Here is an 18,703-nt window from a genome sequence, read left to right on the forward strand (position 1 = left end):
GTCCGAAACATTGACTGTGTACTATTTTCCATAGATGCTGCCTGACCTGTTGAGTTCCTCCAGCATTTTGTGTGTGTTGCTCAGATTTCCAGCATCTGCAGATTTTCTCCCGTTTGTGGAACAACCTCTTCATACTCAACTTGAGTGATTGCAGTAAGACTCAGATTTTCAGCAGACCTTCCCACACAAGTTGTCTTATAAGTTTCCCATGTAACTCCTTTACTTTCTTAGAAGTTTGCGTAGGTTCTGCATGCCATCTAAAACTTTGACAAGATGTGTGGTGGAGAGTATATGGACTGGTTGCATCACAGCCTGGTATGGAAACACCGATGCCCTTGAACGGAAAATCCTACAAAAAGTAGTGGATATGGCCAGTCCATCACAGGGAAAGCCCTCCTAACGATTGAGCACATCTACGTAGAGTGTTGTTGCAGGAAAGCAGCATCCATCATCAAGGACTTCACCATCCAGGCCATGCTGTCTTCTCACTGCTAACATCAGGAAGAAGGTACAGGAGCCTCAAGGCCCACAATATCAGGTTCAGGAACAATTATTACCCCTCAACCATCAGGCTCTTGAACCAGTGGGGATAACTTCACTCACCCCATCACTGAACTGTTCAATGTTCTCAATATTTATTGATTATTATTTATTATTATTTTTATTATTTTGTACAGTATTAGCACAGTTTGTTGTCTTTTGCACATTGGTTATTTGTCCGTCCTGCGGTCTTTCATTGATTCTATTATGTTTCTTGTATTTACTGTGTATGCCCACAAGAAAATGCATCTCAGGGTTGTATATGGTGACGTATATGTACTTCGGTAGTAAAGTTACTTTGAACTTTGATCTATGTTCATTGCGTCATCTATAGACCCTCCTCCGTGCCGGGATGACGTCAACGCGCAAGCATGGTCGAAAATTGCGCAGCAATGTCAGGTGGTCGCGTGGCAGCCAATGGGATCGGGCCGGCCGTGAGCCCGGTCTTAAGATCTCCGTTGGTGGTTCCGTCCAGAAATTTCCTCCCGCCTGAGGTAAAATCTCCGGCCAAACCTCACAGCCGCACCCGCGGGGTTCTCTAGCGCGCTGAAGCTGCGGCAGGGACGAGGCGAGGCGAGGCGAGGGTGGGATGGAGGGGAATGGTGAGTGAGGAGGGGAAGTAGGGAACAGCGGGAGAGAGAGAGAGAGGGGTTCTCTGGCATAGAGCTGATCTTCAGGCAGTCCATCATTAGGACCACCACCATCCAGGGATCAGGGAGCCTGAAGACCCACATTCAATGTGGTAGGAACAGCTTCTTCCCCTCTGCCATCAGAATTCTGAACAATCCATGAGCCTGCCAAGAAAACATTTTAAAATCCATTCTCTGTTCCTTTCTGATTCACGAGCAAAGGAGCTTCTTCCCCCTCACTCCCCTTGTCCCTGTCTCCAATCCTAGTCGTGACCCAGCCTAAGAGATTCCCCCCTCACAAAGAAATTGTCCCTTTCTATATCCTTCAAAAACCACTTTTTATCTTGCAAATTTCAGCCCACAATTTTACACACAACTCAAAAATAGAGCTAGCAGGTGTGCATAAGGGGAAACATTCTTCACTGGTATCTAACCTTATCGATGTGCGTTCAAAATGGGTGCAAAACTGATGTTGTGCCAGCTTTTTAACTTACTCAAAGATCAATCTAACCCTTCCCCTATAGCTGTCCGATTTCTATCATCCATGTGTCTACAATTCTCTTAAATGTCTCTAACATATCTGCCTCCTCCACCACCCCCAGCCACAAGTTCCAAGCACCCACCACTCTGTTTGAAATAAGCCCACCCCTGATATTACATTTCCCTCCAGTCACTTTAAAATGATGTTCCTTGTATTATCCATATCCACCCGGGGGTGGGGGGGAGTCTCTGCTATCCACTCGATCTATGGTTCTCATAATCTTGTACACCTCTATCAAGTCACTTCTCATCCTCCTTTGCTCCAAAAAGCCCTCGCATGCTCAACCTATCCTCAAAAACATATTTCTATATTCATATCCCAAACCTTAAAATTCCACAGAAAACTTCTGAAGCAAGTAAATGTATAGGATGAATAAAGTTGAATTTTGATTTAATATATAAGTAAAGGACCCAACATCAATCGCTATGCTACACACCGAGCAAGTGCTTCCAACCGTAAAACCAAGGTGGGTGCTGCAGTCGTGTTGCACTTCATGCCATGTTGTTACAGCTCAGGGCTTCGGAGTTAAATCCCGGTGACCTGTGAAATGCATGGGTTTTCTCCAGGTGCTCCTGTTTCTACCCACAGTCCAAAGACTTCCGGTTAGTAGGTTAATTGGTCAATAGCAAGGTTAATTGTCCTGGGATTAGACTAGGGTTAAATTGGTGTTAAGGGCGTTACAGCTCAAAGGGCCTATTCTGTGCTATTTCTAAATAAAAATAAATCATTCTCTCTGTTATTACCAGATCCATGTTTAAGTCATGTCAACTGGAATTTATTGTCATGTGCATAAGTGTGGTGAGGCACAGGTACAACGAAAAACTTTCAGCAGCATCACAGGCACGTCAGTACAGACAACCCTCAGAACGTAAATTATACAGAGAGAGAGGGGAAAATATGAAAAACAAGGTAATTTTGCAAAACAACACTAGTGCACGAGGTGGTCTGCAGAGTTCCATTTCTGGGTTAGGATAGGGTTATGCAGGATGATTGTAGGAAAGTAGCTGTTCCTGAACCGGGTGCTGTGGGGCTTCAGGCTTCTCTCCCTGTTGTCTGACAGTAACGGAGAAAAGGCATTTCCGGGATGATGGGAGCCTTTGATGATGGGTGCTGCTTTCTTGCAGCATCACTGCCTCTAGATACTGTCATTGGTGGGGTGGGCCATGCCCGTGATGGACCACTGTGTTCACTAATCTTTTGCAGTGTTGGAACTGCGTTATCACCAGGCTGTGATGCAACCAGCCAGGATATTTTCAACACTGCATCTATAGAAGTTTGGAAATATTTGGTGATGTGTCAAATCTCCTCAGAAAGCTGAAGCACTGCTCTCTCTTTCCAGTCCTGTATAATTTATGTTCTGAGGGTTGTCTGTACCGAGGTGCCTGTGATGTTGCTGCAAGTGTTTCATTGTACCCCTACCTCACCGTACTTGTGCACATGACAGTAAATTCCACATGACTTAAATACAGATTTGGATCTAAAGTTGGTTGGTAATAAAAGAGAGGATGATTTATTTTTATTTAAGAGAGGCAGTGTGGAATAAAACTCCTTTGTGGTATTAAACAGTTTGTCGGTTAGAGGCTGGTTTTAGCTCACTCTACCTGCTCTTCTAGATCCTGTCACCAATGGAGGCTGAAGTTCTACAATTGCACAGCTTTGTCAGACAAGCCCTGGGCACCTTGTCCTCCTCCAGGGATGGCGCAGAAATCACACGCACCCTGCAGGCGATGAGGCAGTACCTGGAGCCGACCGAGGGAGAACGCTCACCGCAGAGCCAGGAATTTTTAAACACGCATTACCCCCGGTTCCTGCAAGTGCTAGTCAGTAATCTGCAAGCTGATTGGTTACAGCTGTTGCCCAACAACCAGCAGAGGGAGCTATTGGATGGGTTTTTCCTGGATGGCCCTCCACTCCATGCCTACCTGGTGCTGCTGGATGCTGTCACCTTGGCCAGGTAACCCTCCACCAGGGCAGCACCCAGGTACCCTGCCCCTTGTCCATGTTAGGGGCCTTCCCATCCGGGAATCAGGCAATGCAAGGCCGGCTGCCATTGCTGGGTATGTGTCTGGGACGGGATCCGAATCCACACACTGTCCATCAGTGGTATTGTGTCTGGATCTACACTCTGTCCGTTGGGTGGGAATGGGCTCCAGGATTCGATCTGGATCCACATTCAGTCCGTCGGTGGGAATGCAGTCTGGGATTGAATCCAATCTAAACTCTGTCCGTTGGGTGGGAATGGGCTCCAGGATTCAACCTGGATCCACATTCAGTCCGTCGGTGGGAATGCAGTCTGGGATTGAATCCAATCTAAACTCTGTCCGTTGGGTGGGAATGGGCTCCAGGATTCAATCTGGATCCACATTCAGTCCGTCGGTGGGAATGCAGTCTGGGATTGAATCCAATCTAAACTCTGTCCGTTGGGTGGGAATAGGGTCTAGGATCAGATCCGGATCTGCAGTCTGTTGATTGGTGGGGATGTATTGGGATTGCATATGGATCCACACCCTCTTGTGTGGGAATGCGTTCAAGGATTGGATCCTGATCCACGCTGTCGGATGGGAATGCGTTCCACGATTGGATCCTGATCTGCACCCTATCTGTTACCACTGGGTTCTGTGTTGCAGCCCGGGCTTCCGGCAGAACCGAAGTGTGGAAATCCTGGAGCGGTTCCTTCGGGAACACCGGATGGCTGAGCTGATCTGGGAGGTGAGTCAAGATGGCGAACTTCCACAAACAGACCGTGAGCCTCTGCTTGCCAGAATCGCTGCTCTTCCAGATCACATGGCTAACAAGCTTCAGGAGAGAAACCGGGCAGCGTTCTACCCAGAGAACTACTACCCACTGCTGGGCCACGAGATGCTGTCGGCCCTGGAGAGGGTCAGGCAGCGACTGAGAGGTGAGAATCTGATGGAACAGGAACTGGTTTAACAAGTAGAAGCAGCCTTCACTCGAAACAGAAAAGCGCTAGCACACTTAACCTATCCTTATAAGACAAGCTTCTACATTCATATCCCAGAGCTTTAATGTATAAATAAAGGACCCAAAATCAATCACTGCGCTGCACACCTGATCAAAGGCTTCCAGCCACAAAACCAGTCATAGAGAGAGCACTACAGCACAGAAACAGGACCTTTGGCCCATCTAGTCTGTGCAGAATTATTAATCTGCCTAGTCCCATCAATCTGGACCATAATCCTTCATACTCCTCCTATCCATGTACCTATTCAAATTTCTCTTAAGTGAAATCAAACCCATATCCACCACTTCCACACTGTCACCACCCTCTGAGTGAAGAAGTTCCCTCTCAGGTTTCTCTTAAACATTTCACCATTCTCCCATGACCTCTATTTCTTATCTCACCCAACCTGCGTCGAAAAAGCCTTCTTATAGTCACCTCAGAATCTTGTATACTTATGTCAAATCTCCTCTTATTCTTCTATGCTCCAGGAAGTGAAGTCCTAATCTTTTCAATCTTTCCCTATAACTCAGGTCCTCAAGTCCCAGCAACATCCTTGTAAATTTTCTACCCACTCTTTCAATCTTATTTATTGACCAAAACTATATTCAGTATTCCAAATTAGACCTCGCCAACGTCTTATACGGTTTCAACATAACAGCCTAGCTCCTGTGCTCATCAATGATGCCCTCACCCCATCCCCCTGTCACCACAACAGGGACCGTGTTTCCCTTGTCCTCATCTACCACCCCACCAGCCTCTGGATCCAGCATATTATCCTCTGCAACTTCCGCCACTTTCAACAGGACCCCACCACTAAGCACACCTTTCCCTCTCTACCCCTCTCTGCTTTTCGCAGGGATTGTTCCCTTTGTGATTGCCTGGTCCACACATCCCTCCTGATCCCCACAGATCTCCCACCTGGTACTTATCCCTGCAAGCGTAAGTGCTACACCTGTCCCTACACTTCCTCTCTTACCACCATTCAGGGCCCCAAACAGTCCTTCCAGGTGAGGCAACACTTCACTTTTGAGTCTGTTGGGGTCACCTATTGTATCTGGTGCGGTGAGACCCGACACAGATTGGGGGACCGCTTCATTGAACACCTCCACTCCGTCCGCCACAACAGACAGGATCTCCCAGTTGCCACCCACTTCAGCTCTGCTTCACATTCCCATTCGGATATGTTCATACATGGCCTCCTCTACTGCCATGATGAGGCCAAACTGAGGTTGGAGGAGCAACAACTCATATACCGTCTGGGTAGTCTCCAGCCCCTTGGTATGAACATCGAATTCACCAACTTCCGGTAATTCCCTCCCTCTCCCTTCCCCATCCCACTTACACTCTGCCTCTTCCAGCTGCCTATCATCTCTCTCATGATTCTGCCTTCTTCTACCACCCATAGTGCTTTCCCCTTACATTCCTTCTTCACCTCTGCTGCCTATCCCCTCCCTGCTTCCCCTCCCCCACCCCTTGATCTTTCCTCTGATTGGTTTTTCACCTGGCATCTTCCACCCTCCCCCCACCTTCTTTATAGGGCCCCTGCCCCCTCCCTCTTCAGTCCTGACGTTTGACTGCTCGTTTCACCGGATGCTGCCCGACCTACTGAGTTCATCCAGCGTGGTTGTACGTCCTGTACTCAGTACTTTGATCTATGAAGGCCAATATGCCAAAAGCTTTCTTTATGACCCGTTCTATCTGTGATGCTACTTTCAAAGAAATATGGATCTGTATTGCCAGTTAACTCTATTCTACCTTACTCCTCAGTGCTCAGTCGCTCACTGTGTAAATCCTACCCTGGTTTGTCCTCACACTTGTCTGCATTAAATTCTATTTGATATTTTTAGTTCCATGTCTTCAACTGGTCCAGATCTCACTGCAGACTTTGATAGTCTTCCTCATTGTCCACTATGCCCCAATCTTGGTGTCATCCACAGATTTGCTGATCCAGTTGACCACATTCTAATCCTCCTACATCATTCCCTGAATATTATTACCAATCAGCTTCAGATTCAAATGTGTATCTAGTTGAATTTATTGTCGTGTGCCCAAGTATGGTGAGGTACAGGTACAATAACAAGTTTGTTTGCAAGAGCATCACAAGCACATCGGTACAGACAATACACAGAATATAAATTATAATAGACAGTGATCGGAGGTAGAAAAAGAGAGTGCAAAACCAATACTTGTGGAATTCATTGCAACAGACGGCTGTGGACATTCTTGATTAATCAGGGCATCAAAGGTTATGGGGAGCAGGCAGGAGAATGGGGTTGAGAGGGAGAGGGCAGGAGAATGGGGTTGAGAGGGAGAAGGCAGGAGAATGGGGTTGAGAGGGAGAGGGCAGGAGAATGGGGTTGAGCGGGACAAGGCAGGAGAATGGGGTTGAGAGGGACACGGCAGGAGAATGGGGTTGAGAGGGACACGGCAGGAGAATGGGATTGAGAGGGAGAAGGCTGGAGAATGGGGTTGAGAGGGAGAAGGCAGGAGAATGGGGTTGAGAGGGAGAAGGCAGGAGAATGGGATTGAGAAGGACGGCAGGAGAATGGGATTGAGAGGGAGAGGGCAGGAGAATGGGGTTGAGAGGGACACGGCAGGAGAATGGGATTGAGAGGGAGAAGGCAGGAGAATGGGGTTGAGAGGGAGAGGGCAGGAGAATGGGGTTGAGAGGGAGAAGGCAGGAGAATGGGGTTGAGAGGGACACGGCAGGAGAATGGGATTGAGAGGGACACGGCAGGAGAATGGGGTTGAGAGGGAGAAGGCAGGAGAATGGGGTTGAGAGGGAGAAGGCAGGAGAATGGGGTTGAGAGGGAGAAGGCAGGAGAATGGGGTTGAGAGGGACACGGCAGGAGAATGGGGTTGAGAGGGACACGGCAGGAGAATGGGGTTGAGAGGGAGAAGGCAGGAGAATGGGGTTGAGAGGGAGAAGGCAGGAGAATGGGGTTGAGAGGGAGAAGGCAGGAGAATGGGGTTGAGAGGGAGAAGGCAGGAGAATGGGGTTGAGAGGGACACGGCAGGAGAATGGGGTTGAGAGGGACACGGCAGGAGAATGGGGTTGAGAGGGACACGGCAGGAGAATGGGGTTGAGAGGGAGAGGGCAGGAGAATGGGGTTGAGAGGGAGAAGGCAGGAGAATGGGGTTGAGAGGGAGAAGGCTGGAGAATGGGATTGAGAGGGAGAATGCAGGAGAATGGGATTGAGGGAGAGGGCAGGAGAATGGGGTTGAGAGGGAGAGGGCAGTAGAATGGGATTGAGAGGGAGAATGCAGGAGAATGGGGTTGAGAGGGAGAGGGCAGGAGAATGGGATTGAGAGGGAGAAGGCAGGAGAATGGGATTGAGAAGGACGGCAGGAGAATGGGGTTGAGAGGGAGAGGGCAGGAGAATGGGGTTGAGAGGGAGAAGGCAGGAGAATGGGGTTGAGAGGGGCACGGCAGGAGAATGGGATTGAGAGGGAGAAGGCAGGAGAATGGGGTTGAGAGGGACACGGCAGGAGAATGGGGTTGAGAGGGACACGGCAGGAGAATGGGGTTGAGAGGGAGAAGGCAGGAGAATGGGATTGAGAGGGAGAAGGCAGGAGAATGGGGTTGAGAGGGACACGGCAGGAGAATGGGGTTGAGAGGGAGAGGGCAGGAGAATGGGGTTGAGAGGGAGAAGGCAGGAGAATGGGGTTGAGAGGGAGAAGGCAGGAGAATGGGGTTGAGAGGGAGAAGGCAGGAGAATGGGATTGAGAGGGAGAGGGCAGGAGAATGGGATTGAGAGGGAGAGGGCAGGAGAATGGGATTGAGAGGGAGAAGGCAGGAGAATGGGGTTGAGAGGGAGAAGGCAGGAGAATGGGGTTGAGAGGGAGAAGGCAGGAGAATGGGATTGAGAGGGAGAGGGCAGTAGAATGGGGTTGAGAGGGAGAGGGCAGGAGAATGGGATTGAGAGGGAGAAGGCAGGAGAATGGGGTTGAGAGGGAGAGGGCAGGAGAATGGGGTTGAGAGGGAGAAGGCAGGAGAATGGGGTTGAGAGGGAGAGGGCAGGAGAATGGGGTTGAGAGGGAGAAGGCAGGAGAATGGGATTGAGAGGGAGAAGGCAGGAGAATGGGGTTGAGAGGGAGAAGGCAGGAGAATGGGATTGAGAGGGAGAGGGCAGGAGAATGGGATTGAGAGGGAGAGGGCAGGAGAATGGGGTTGAGAGGGAGAGGGCAGGAGAATGGGGTTGAGAGGGACACGGCAGGAGAATGGGGTTGAGAGGGACACGGCAGGAGAATGGGGTTGAGAGGGAGAAGGCAGGAGAATGGGGTTGAGAGGGAGAGGGCAGGGGAATGGGGTTGAGAGGGAGAGGGCAGGAGAATGGGGTTGAGAGGGAGAAGGCAGGAGAATGGGGTTGAGAGGGAGAGGGAGGAGAATGGGGTTGAGAGGGAGAGGGCAGGAGAATGGGGTTGAGAGGGAGAAGGCAGGAGAATGGGGTTGAGAGGGAGAGGGCAGGAGAATGGGGTTGAGAGGGAGAAGGCAGGAGAATGGGATTGAGAGGGAGAGGGAGGAGAATGGGGTTGAGAGGGAGAAGGCAGGAGAATGGGATTGAGAGGGAGAAGGCAGGAGAATGGGGTTGAGAGGGAGAGGGCAGGAGAATGGGGTTGAGAGGGAGGAGAATGGGGTTAAGAGGGAGAGGGCAGGAGAATGGGGTTGAGAGGGAGAGGGCAGGAGAATGGGGTTGAGAGGGAGAGGGAGGAGAATGGGATTGAGAGGGAGAAGGCTGGAGAATGGGGTTGAGAGGAAGAAGGCAGGAGAATGGGGTTGAGAGGGAGAGGGCAGGAGAATGGGGTTGAGAGGGAGAGGGCAGGAGAATGGGGTTGAGAGGGAGAGGGAGGAGAATGGGGTTGAGAGGGAGAGGGCAGGAGAATGGGATTGAGAGGGAGAGGGAGGAGAATGGGGTTGAGAGGGAGAAGGCTGGAGAATGGGGTTGAGAGGAAGAAGGCAGGAGAATGGGGTTGAGAGGGAGAGGGCAGGAGAATGGGGTTGAGAGGGAGAGGGCAGGAGAATGGGGTTGAGAGGGAGAAGGCAGGAGAATGGGATTGAGAGGGAGAAGGCAGGAGAATGGGATTGAGAGGGAGAGGGAGGAGAATGGGGTTGAGAGGGAGAAGGCAGGAGAATGGGATTGAGAGGGAGAGGGAGGAGAATGGGGTTGAGAGGGAGAGGGCAGGAGAATGGGGTTGAGAGGGAGAGGGAGGAGAATGGGATTGAGAGGGAGAGGGAGGAGAATGGGGTTGAGAGGGAGAGGGCAGGAGAATGGGGTTGAGAGGGAGAGGGAGGAGAATGGGGTTGAGAGGGAGAGGGCAGGAGAATGGGGTTGAGAGGGAGAAGGCAGGAGAATGGGGTTGAGAGGGAGAGGGCAGGAGAATGGGGTTGAGAGGGAGAAGGCAGGAGAATGGGATTGAGAGGGAGAGGGAGGAGAATGGGGTTGAGAGGGAGAAGGCAGGAGAATGGGATTGAGAGGGAGAAGGCAGGAGAATGGGGTTGAGAGGGAGAGGGCAGGAGAATGGGGTTGAGAGGGAGGAGAATGGGGTTAAGAGGGAGAGGGCAGGAGAATGGGGTTGAGAGGGAGAAGGCAGGAGAATGGGGTTGAGAGGGAGAAGGCTGGAGAATGGGGTTGAGAGGGAGAGGGCAGGAGAATGGGGTTGAGAGGGAGAGGGCAGGAGAATGGGGTTGAGAGGGAGAAGGCTGGAGAATGGGGTTGAGAGGGAGAAGGCAGGAGAATGGGGTAGAGATGCAGAAGGCAGGAGAATGGGGTAGAGATGGAGAATGCAGGAGAATGGGGTTGAGAGGGAGAAGGCAGGAGAATGGGGTTGAGAGGGAGAAGGCAGGAGAATGGGGTAGAGATGGAGAAGGCAGGAGAATGGGGTTGAGAGGGAGAAGGCAGGAGAATGGGATTGAGAGGGACACGGCAGGAGAATGGGGTTGAGAGGGAGAGGGCAGGAGAATGGGGTTGAGAGGGAGAAGGCAGGAGAATGGGGTTGAGAGGGAGAAGGCTGGAGAATGGGGTTGAGAGGAAGAAGGCAGGAGAATGGGGTTGAGATGGAGATGGCAGGAGAATGGGATTGAGAGGGAGAGGGAGGAGAATGGGGTTGAGAGGGAGAAGGCAGGAGAATGGGATTGAGAGGGAGAAGGCAGGAGAATGGGGTTGAGAGGGAGAAGGCAGGAGAATGGGGTTGAGAGGGAGAGGGCAGGAGAATGGGGTTGAGAGGGACACGGCAGGAGAATGGGGTTGAGAGGGAGAAGGCAGGAGAATGGGGTTGAGAGGGAGAAGGCAGGAGAATGGGGTTGAGAGGGAGAAGGCAGGAGAATGGGGTTGAGAGGGAGAAGGCAGGAGAATGGGGTTGAGAGGGAGAGGGCAGGAGAATGGGGTTGAGAGGGAGAGGGCAGGAGAATGGGGTTGAGAGGGAGAGGGCAGGAGAATGGGGTTGAGAGGGAGAAGGCAGGAGAATGGGGTTGAGAGGGAGGAGAATGGGGTTGAGAGGGAGAAGGCAGGAGAATGGGGTTGAGAAGGACGGCAGGAGAATGGGGTTGAGAGGGAGAAGGCAGGAGAATGGGGTTGAGAGGGAGAAGGCAGGAGAATGGGGTTGAGAGGGAGAAGGCTGGAGAATGGGGTTGAGAGGGAGAAGGCAGGAGAATGGAGTTGAGAGTGAGAAGGCAGGAGAATGGGATTGAGAGTGAGAAGGCAGGAGAATGGGATTGAGAGGGAGAAGGCAGGAGAATGGGATTGAGAAGGACGGCAGGAGAATGGGGTTGAGAGGGAGAAGGCAGGAGAATGGGGTTGAGAGTGAGAAGGCAGGAGAATGGGATTGAGAGTGAGAAGGCAGGAGAATGGGATTGAGAGGGAGAAGGCAGGAGAATGGGATTGAGAAGGACGGCAGGAGAATGGGGTTGAGAGGGAGAAGGCAGGAGAATGGGGTTGAGAGGGAGAAGGCTGGAGAATGGGGTTGAGAGGGAGAAGGCAGGAGAATGGAGTTGAGAGTGAGAAGGCAGGAGAATGGGATTGAGAGGGAGAAGGCAGGAGAATGGGGTTGAGAGGGAGAAGGCAGGAGAATGGGATTGAGAGGGAGAAGGCAGGAGAATGGGATTGAGAAGGACACGGCAGGAGAATGGGATTGAGAGGGACACGGCAGGAGAATGGGGTTGAGAGGGACACGACAGGAGAATGGGGTTGAGAGGGACACGGCAGGAGAATGGGGTTGAGAGGGAGAAGGCAGGAGAATGGGGTTGAGAGGGAGAAGGCAGGAGAATGGGGTTGAGAGGGAGAAGGCAGGAGAATGGGGTTGAGAGGGAGAGGGCAGGAGAATGGGGTTGAGAGGGATAATGAATCAGCCACGATGGAGTGGCAGAGCAGATTCAGCACTACATGGGCCACCACAGAGGCCTAGTGGTCAGCGCAACACTATTACAGCTTGGGACTTCGGAGTCCAATCCCGGCGTCCACTTTAAAGAGTTTATTCATTATCTTCATGGAATGCATGGGTTTCCTTCCAGTGCTCTGGTTTCTTCCCACAGTCCAAAGATGTAACAGTTGATAGATTAATCAGAAAATTGTCCTGCAATTAGGCTAGAGTTAGATCAAGAGTTGCTGGCGGTACAGCTCGAAGGGTTGGAATGCATCGTGTACTGTACTGTTCTATATTCTATGTTAACCTGACTGGAGTGTACAAGTTAGCAGCTCAAGTCTCTCACTGACACTAGGAGTGTAGGCTTGGGACAGGAGTTCATTCTGTCTTACGTTGGGCAGTTAGTTGCCGGCCCCTGACTTGCTACCTTCTCTTTCAGGCGGTTCGGACAGTTCCCTCTCCTTCGTCTCTCAGCTATTGGGGAAGATCTGCATTCAGGGACACAGTGGTGAGTCTGAGACACCCCGCTTGGTGACTTCGATCAGAATCGTATTTATTATCGCTGACATATGCCGTCAATGTGTTGTTTTGTGGCAGCAGAATATTGTAATACATAAATATGTACTAAATATTACAGTAAGAATACATAAAAAGTGCAAAAAGAGAGCAAGAAAGTGAGGTAGTGTTAATGGGTTCATGGACCATTCATAAATCTGATGACGGAGGGGAAGAAGCCATTCATAAAAGGTTGTTTGTGTGGCTTCAGGCACCTACCACCTCACTGATGGTAGGAATGAGAAGAGGGTATGTCCTTAATGATGGATGCTGCCTTTTTGAGGCATTAAGAGGTCCCCATCATCCGGCGTGCAAGAGGTTCAGCTATTACCATGGGGTCTGGTCTTGTTCAGGGTCTCACTGTACCTGGACAGGCAGAAGGGCAGGGGTTGAGTACGGTGAGGTTGGACTGTTTGAAGAGCCCAGGAAGTGCCTCAAAAAAGAGGGACCCTGAAGTGAAGAATTGTCAGAACTCTGTTTGAGGCTGTTAATCCTGGTGTTTTTGCAATCCAGAAGTTCCAAACTCAAGAATCAGACGTGAAACTTATTGCTTATGTCCCTTTGGTGTTACAAGAACGACAAATGAAAGAAGAAGAGAGAACAAAAATGTCATATTTTACAAAACCTAGCTCTGACTAATAAGATAACAATTAATCCATAAAACAACCAGGTTCAAGTGACATAGGACCAGCTGCAGAATTCCTCTTGTGCAGGAGTCAGGGAAAGGCCAGTTACACAGTGACCTGAGACACTCTGAGGGAATTCCTCCAGTGCGGCAGCCTGGGAAAGGCCAGTTTGAGGGAATTCCTCCTGTGCAGGAGTCAGGGAAAGGCCAGTTACACACTGACCTGAGACACTCTGAGGGAATTCCTCCAGTGCGGCAGCCTGGGAAAGGCCAGTTACACAGTGACCTGAGACACTCTGAGGGAATTCCTCCAGTGCGGCTGCCTGGGAAAGGCCAGTTACACAGTGACCTGAGACACTCTGAGGGAATTCCTCCAGTGCGGCAGCCTGGGAAAGGCCAGTTACACAGTGACCTGAGACACTCTGAGGGAATTCCTCCTGTGCAGGAGTCAGGGAAAGGCCAGTTACACACTGACCTGAGACACTCTGAGGGAATTCCTCCAGTGCGGCAGCCTGGGAAAGGCCAGTTTGAGGGAATTCCTCCTGTGCAGGAGTCAGGGAAAGGCCAGTTACACAGTGACCTGAGACACTCTGAGGGAATTCCTCCAGTGCGGCAGCCTGGGAAAGGCCAGTTACACAGTGACCTGAGACACTCTGAGGGAATTCCTCCAGTGCGGCAGCCTGGGAAAGGCCAGTTTGAGGGAATTCCTCCTGTGCAGGAGTCAGGGAAAGGCCAGTTACACAGTGACCTGAGACACTCTGAGGGAATTCCTCCAGTGCGGCAGCCTGGGAAAGGCCAGTTACACAGTGACCTGAGACACTCTGAGGGAATTCCTCCAGTGCAGGAGTCAGGGAAAGGCCAGTTACACAGTGACCTGAGACACTCTGAGGGAATTCCTCCAGTGCGGCAGCCTGGGAAAGGCCAGTTACACAGTGACCTCTGAAGGAATTTAGCAATTGCTTTCTCTCCCAGTATAAATGTAAGGCTCTGCTCTCCCCACACACAAAATAATGTCTTCCGGGTTCACTGCTGGAGCCCCATATATTGCCCCTGGATGGGGGTTGGGAGTTGAACAGACCACGTGGCCCATTGAGCCCACTTCTCCTGCCTCTGATTGACTCCTGTTTCCTCAGACGGTGTTCTGGGAGTGTTGGTGCCCGAGCTTGCTTTCCTTACCCAGTCGGATTGCATCTGGCGGCGGATCTGCTGGCGATTGGTGGAGTGTGTACCAGAGCGTTGGATGGAGAGCGTGCTGTCTGGTGTGGTCCAGAGAGCGGAAGGGTGAGTCCAGGGAGAGAGGCTGCGGGGCCAAGGCTGAGATGTGAGCATCTCAAAGCTGGGGAAGGGGTTGGGGTACAAGAGGCAGCAACTACCCAGGAGTCATAGTTTCCAAAGTAAATGATGGAGTTTAAAGTAAATTTACTATCACAGCACAAATATGTCCTCAGCAACATAGCAGTTAGTTTGACACTATAACAGTTCGGGGGAGTTCTCGAGTCTGGACTTCAATTCCAGTACTGTCTATAAATAGGTTGTATATTCTCCCTCTGAAACGGGGGAGTTTCCTCTTGGTTAGTACATTAACTGGTCATTGCAGGCTCTCCTGTGATTAGGCTAGGGTTAAATAGGTGGGTGGATGGCCATGATCCATGCTGTATCTCTAAAAACTATATATAATGTCACCATCTACAGCCCTAAGATTCATTTTCTTATGGGCATTGACAGTAAATACAAAGCAAAAAAAAAAGGTAGGCAAATAAGCAATAAATATCGAGAACGTGAGATGAAGAGTCCTTAAAAATAAGTCCATAGGTTGTGAGAACAGTTCAGTGATGGGGAATGAAGTGAAATTTGATTCAAGAGCCTGATGGTTGAGGGATAATTCTTCCTGAACCTGGCTGCAGCAGCAGATTGTCTGGGCCACCTTGCTCAGCGCCTCAACGAGGAGTGGCCACCAAGAGCGGTGAGCATGAAGCTGTGCTGAGGGAGCATGCACTGGGGGAGGCGTAGTGTAAAGGAGCGACATGCTGTTAAATGGGTGACTGTATGATTCAGCTGTGCAGAGAGAGCAGCACACCGGAGGAGATGCTGCGTTAGTGTGCTTTTATGACCTGATAAAGGGTCTCTCCCAAAATGTCGACTGCTTATTCCCCTCCACAGTTGCTAACTGACATGTTGAGTTCCTCCAGTATTTGTGTGTGTTACTTTGGATTTCCTGTCTGCAGAATATCTTGTATTTATGATCTGTATGCTGTTGGTGGGGAGGGTCTCCAGGAAAGGGCCATCATTTCCTTATTGTCTCCCCTTTTCTCCTCAGTCCCGAAGTATTATCTCGGTTGCTAGGCAGTATCGTTTTGAAGAACAAGAAGGCTGAGTTTCTCCTGACGCATAAACTGCTTCTCTTACAGTATCACCATAAGGTGGGTGTGGAGCAGGCTGGGTACTGGGAGTACAGAGGATGGAGTTGGGGGTGAGGTTTTTTGTGTTCATTTCTATGCTAATATTAATTTTTGTGACTGTGTAATGGTAACCACATGTGTTATGTGGGATGTATGTACTGTGTTTTGCACCATGGTCCCAAAGGAATGCTGTTTCGTATAGCTGTACACATCTGTACGGTTGAATAACAATTAAACTTGAACTTGATCATGCCCTGGGATGCATGCATTGCCTTTTCCGACAGTGACAGTGGAAGTTCCTGGAGGTGGAGCTAGTGACGGTGATGAAACGGGGGTATATTTCCAAGCCAGGATGATGGGTGGGACAGCACCGATGACCAGGCTTCGATTCCTGCTGCTGAATGCGAGGAGTTTGTATGTTCTTGCGAGGGTTTCCTCCCACTGTCCAAAGGTTAGGCTTAGTAGGTTGTGGGCATTCTGTATTGGCACCAGAAGCATGGTAACACTTGTGGACTGCCCCAGTAAATCCTCAGACTGTGTTGCTCGCTGACACAAACAATGCATTTCACTGTATGTCTTGATATGCATATGACAAATAAAGGTTATCATTTATCTTCAAAGGTAAGGATCAGCTTTATTTGTCACATGTACAGTACATCAAAATGTACAATGACCAACAGAGTCCGAGAATGTGCTCGGCAGCCCGCAAGTGATGCCATTTTTCCGGTGCCAACTGCTTAATCTCTCCTCAGTGAAGACCCACATTGCCAGGAACCTGTCCGGTGAATGTTGGTGCACTTCCTCAGTAGGAAGCTTACCCAGAAACTGGACTTGCTAATCCATGAGTGTGTGACTCAAGATCAATTTAATTGGGTGTGATAGTACCCAGCAGTGGCATTGGCTGTACTTTGGCAGGTCCTCCCATTCCCCCGCACCATTCTGTAGTTATTTTTATTTTATTTAGAGGTACAGTGCGGAACAGGCCCTTCTAAGCTGTACTGCCCAGCAACCCACCTATTTAACCCAAGCCTAATCACAGGACAATTAACCTACCAGCCAGTACATCTTCGGACTGTGAGAGGAGACCAGAGCACCTGGGAGGAAACCCACTGTTCTTGGGGAGAAATGTACAAACTCCTTACAGAAGGTGCCAGAATTGAACTCCAAACTCTGGAGCCCTGAGGTGTAATAGCATCACATTAACCATTACGTTGAAGTGTACTCATTGTTGCAGTTTGGTATTGAGTAGAATTATTTACATAACAGGTTGGTCTCTCTCCTGTCTCTTCTGGTTGACTCTAAGATGGGGAAGCCACTCAGTCTGGCCTCCGGTGCCAATGTTACATGGCCACAATTCACTGACCTGTACATCTTTAAAGTGTGAGAGGAAATCGGAGCACCCAGAGGAAACCCACGCAGTCATGGAGAAAACAAACTCCTTATAGACAGTAGCAGAGTTTAACTCTGAACAATGATGCCGTGACATGTATTAGCAGTGTGCTAACCGCTACGCTACTGTGGCAGCCAACAAAGTGTTTCACTATATGTTTCAATGTACAATTGACAAATATATCTGAATCCAAGAAGTGTACGGATAGTGAGGAGCAACTCAGTATGGAGGTATTGTTTTGGGATTTCGGGCGTTGGGGACCATGTTCAGGTGAGGGACTGATGTTGTCTCTCTGCTTAGCACAGACGTCTGTCCTACAAAGCCTGCTGGGATACCTGGCCAGGGAGGTGACTCGGGACACCCTGTTAATAGAGGTAAGTGGGACAATGGTGTTGGGGAAGGGATCTTGCTACCAGCTGGGGGTTTGCTGTAAGGCTGTAGTTGTGGCATCTGATCACTGGAGCAGGGAACGACCCCCGAATTTGACCACAGCGAGATACTGGAGCAGGACTGCAGTCTCAGCGGCGGCGGAGACTGAGGTTGTGAGTGGGGAGTAGATCACTGAACATCGAACAGTGCAGCACAATGTAGTGTTAACCTTTTAATCTGCTCCAAGATCAATATAACTCTTCCCTCTCACATAGCCCTCCATTTTTCTATCATCCATGTGCCTATCCCTAACGTATTTGCCTCTGTGTAAGAAACCTACCTCTGACATCTCCCCCCCACCATACTTTCCTCCGATCACCTTAAAATTATTCAAGATTGTATAATTTCATTTCCAGTACACAAGTGCTAATGCGAGTGAAATAATTGTTACTCTAGATCCAATGCAGCACAAAAAACACACCATAAGATAAAGAACACAGTAATTTTAAAAAAACACAATAAAGATAAATACGTAAGATAGCTTATAGACATAGGTGCCGTCTCATATTTTCCATCTCTGCCCTGGGAAGAAGTCTCTGGCTGCCCATTCTATCTGTGTCTCGTATCATGTTGTACACCTGTATCATGTCACCTCTCATCCTCTTTTTCTCCAAAGAGAAAAACCTTTGACTATCCTCATAAAACATGCTCTCTAATCCAGGTAGCATCTTGGTAAATCCCCTCTGTACCCTCTTGAAAGCTTCCACATCATTCCTATAAGAGGAAACCAGAACTGAACACAATATTCCAAGTGTGGTCTAGCCAGAACTTTATAGAGCTACAACATTACCTGACGGCTAATGAAGGGTGGGCCTGTGTCTGAGTGCAGGTGCTGAAGAGGCTGCTGGAGATCTGGGGCAGCCGGAGTGCGGTCAGGCACAGCCCAATCGAGCAGCAAGTGTACATCAGCAGGGCCATCGTCATTGCTCTTGGAGAGCTCAGTCAGGCACAGACCCAGCATCACCGAGCAGGTGAGGGGGAAGGAGGGGCTCACTGAGTCAATGGGGCATTACTGGTTGTTGGGGGTTGGGAGTATAGGGTAAAATGGTGGGGAGAGGGTATGTGTTAATGATAGAATGTGCAGTAGGGAGAGGGGAGGTTGTGGGGTGAGTAGAGAGTGTGGTGGAGTTGGGAGATGTGCGGTGTGCAGTGGGATTTGGGTAAGGAATTAGGCAGTGGGGAGTAGGGAGAGATTGTGGTCTGGTATGTCTTAGGAGAGGAGAGGGGGTGGGGAAAAGTTATGGAGTAGGGGAGGAAGTTGGGTTGGGAGTGGG

The 18,703-nt window shown here is 50.1% G+C and overlaps 1 protein-coding gene across 1 annotated transcript in view; it reads left to right on the forward strand.

Moving 5' to 3' along the window:
* The first annotated feature begins 933 nt into the window (after positions 1-933).
* The window catches only part of telo2 (TEL2, telomere maintenance 2, homolog (S. cerevisiae)), a 45,159-nt gene continuing 27,389 nt past the window's right edge, over positions 934-18,703 (forward strand). Inside the window, exons 1-8 of the mRNA XM_073060064.1 lie at positions 934-1,034; positions 3,324-3,664; positions 4,338-4,609; positions 12,471-12,539; positions 14,345-14,492; positions 15,529-15,631; positions 17,306-17,374; positions 18,259-18,400. Coding sequence (XP_072916165.1) covers positions 3,336-3,664; positions 4,338-4,609; positions 12,471-12,539; positions 14,345-14,492; positions 15,529-15,631; positions 17,306-17,374; positions 18,259-18,400 — 1,132 coding nt within the window. The 5' untranslated portion in view covers positions 934-1,034; positions 3,324-3,335. The remainder of the gene's footprint in view (positions 1,035-3,323; positions 3,665-4,337; positions 4,610-12,470; positions 12,540-14,344; positions 14,493-15,528; positions 15,632-17,305; positions 17,375-18,258; positions 18,401-18,703) is intronic.

The sequence above is a fragment of the Hemitrygon akajei genome, chromosome 11 (assembly GCF_048418815.1).
Source record: "Hemitrygon akajei chromosome 11, sHemAka1.3, whole genome shotgun sequence".
Lineage (NCBI taxonomy): Eukaryota > Metazoa > Chordata > Chondrichthyes > Myliobatiformes > Dasyatidae > Hemitrygon > Hemitrygon akajei.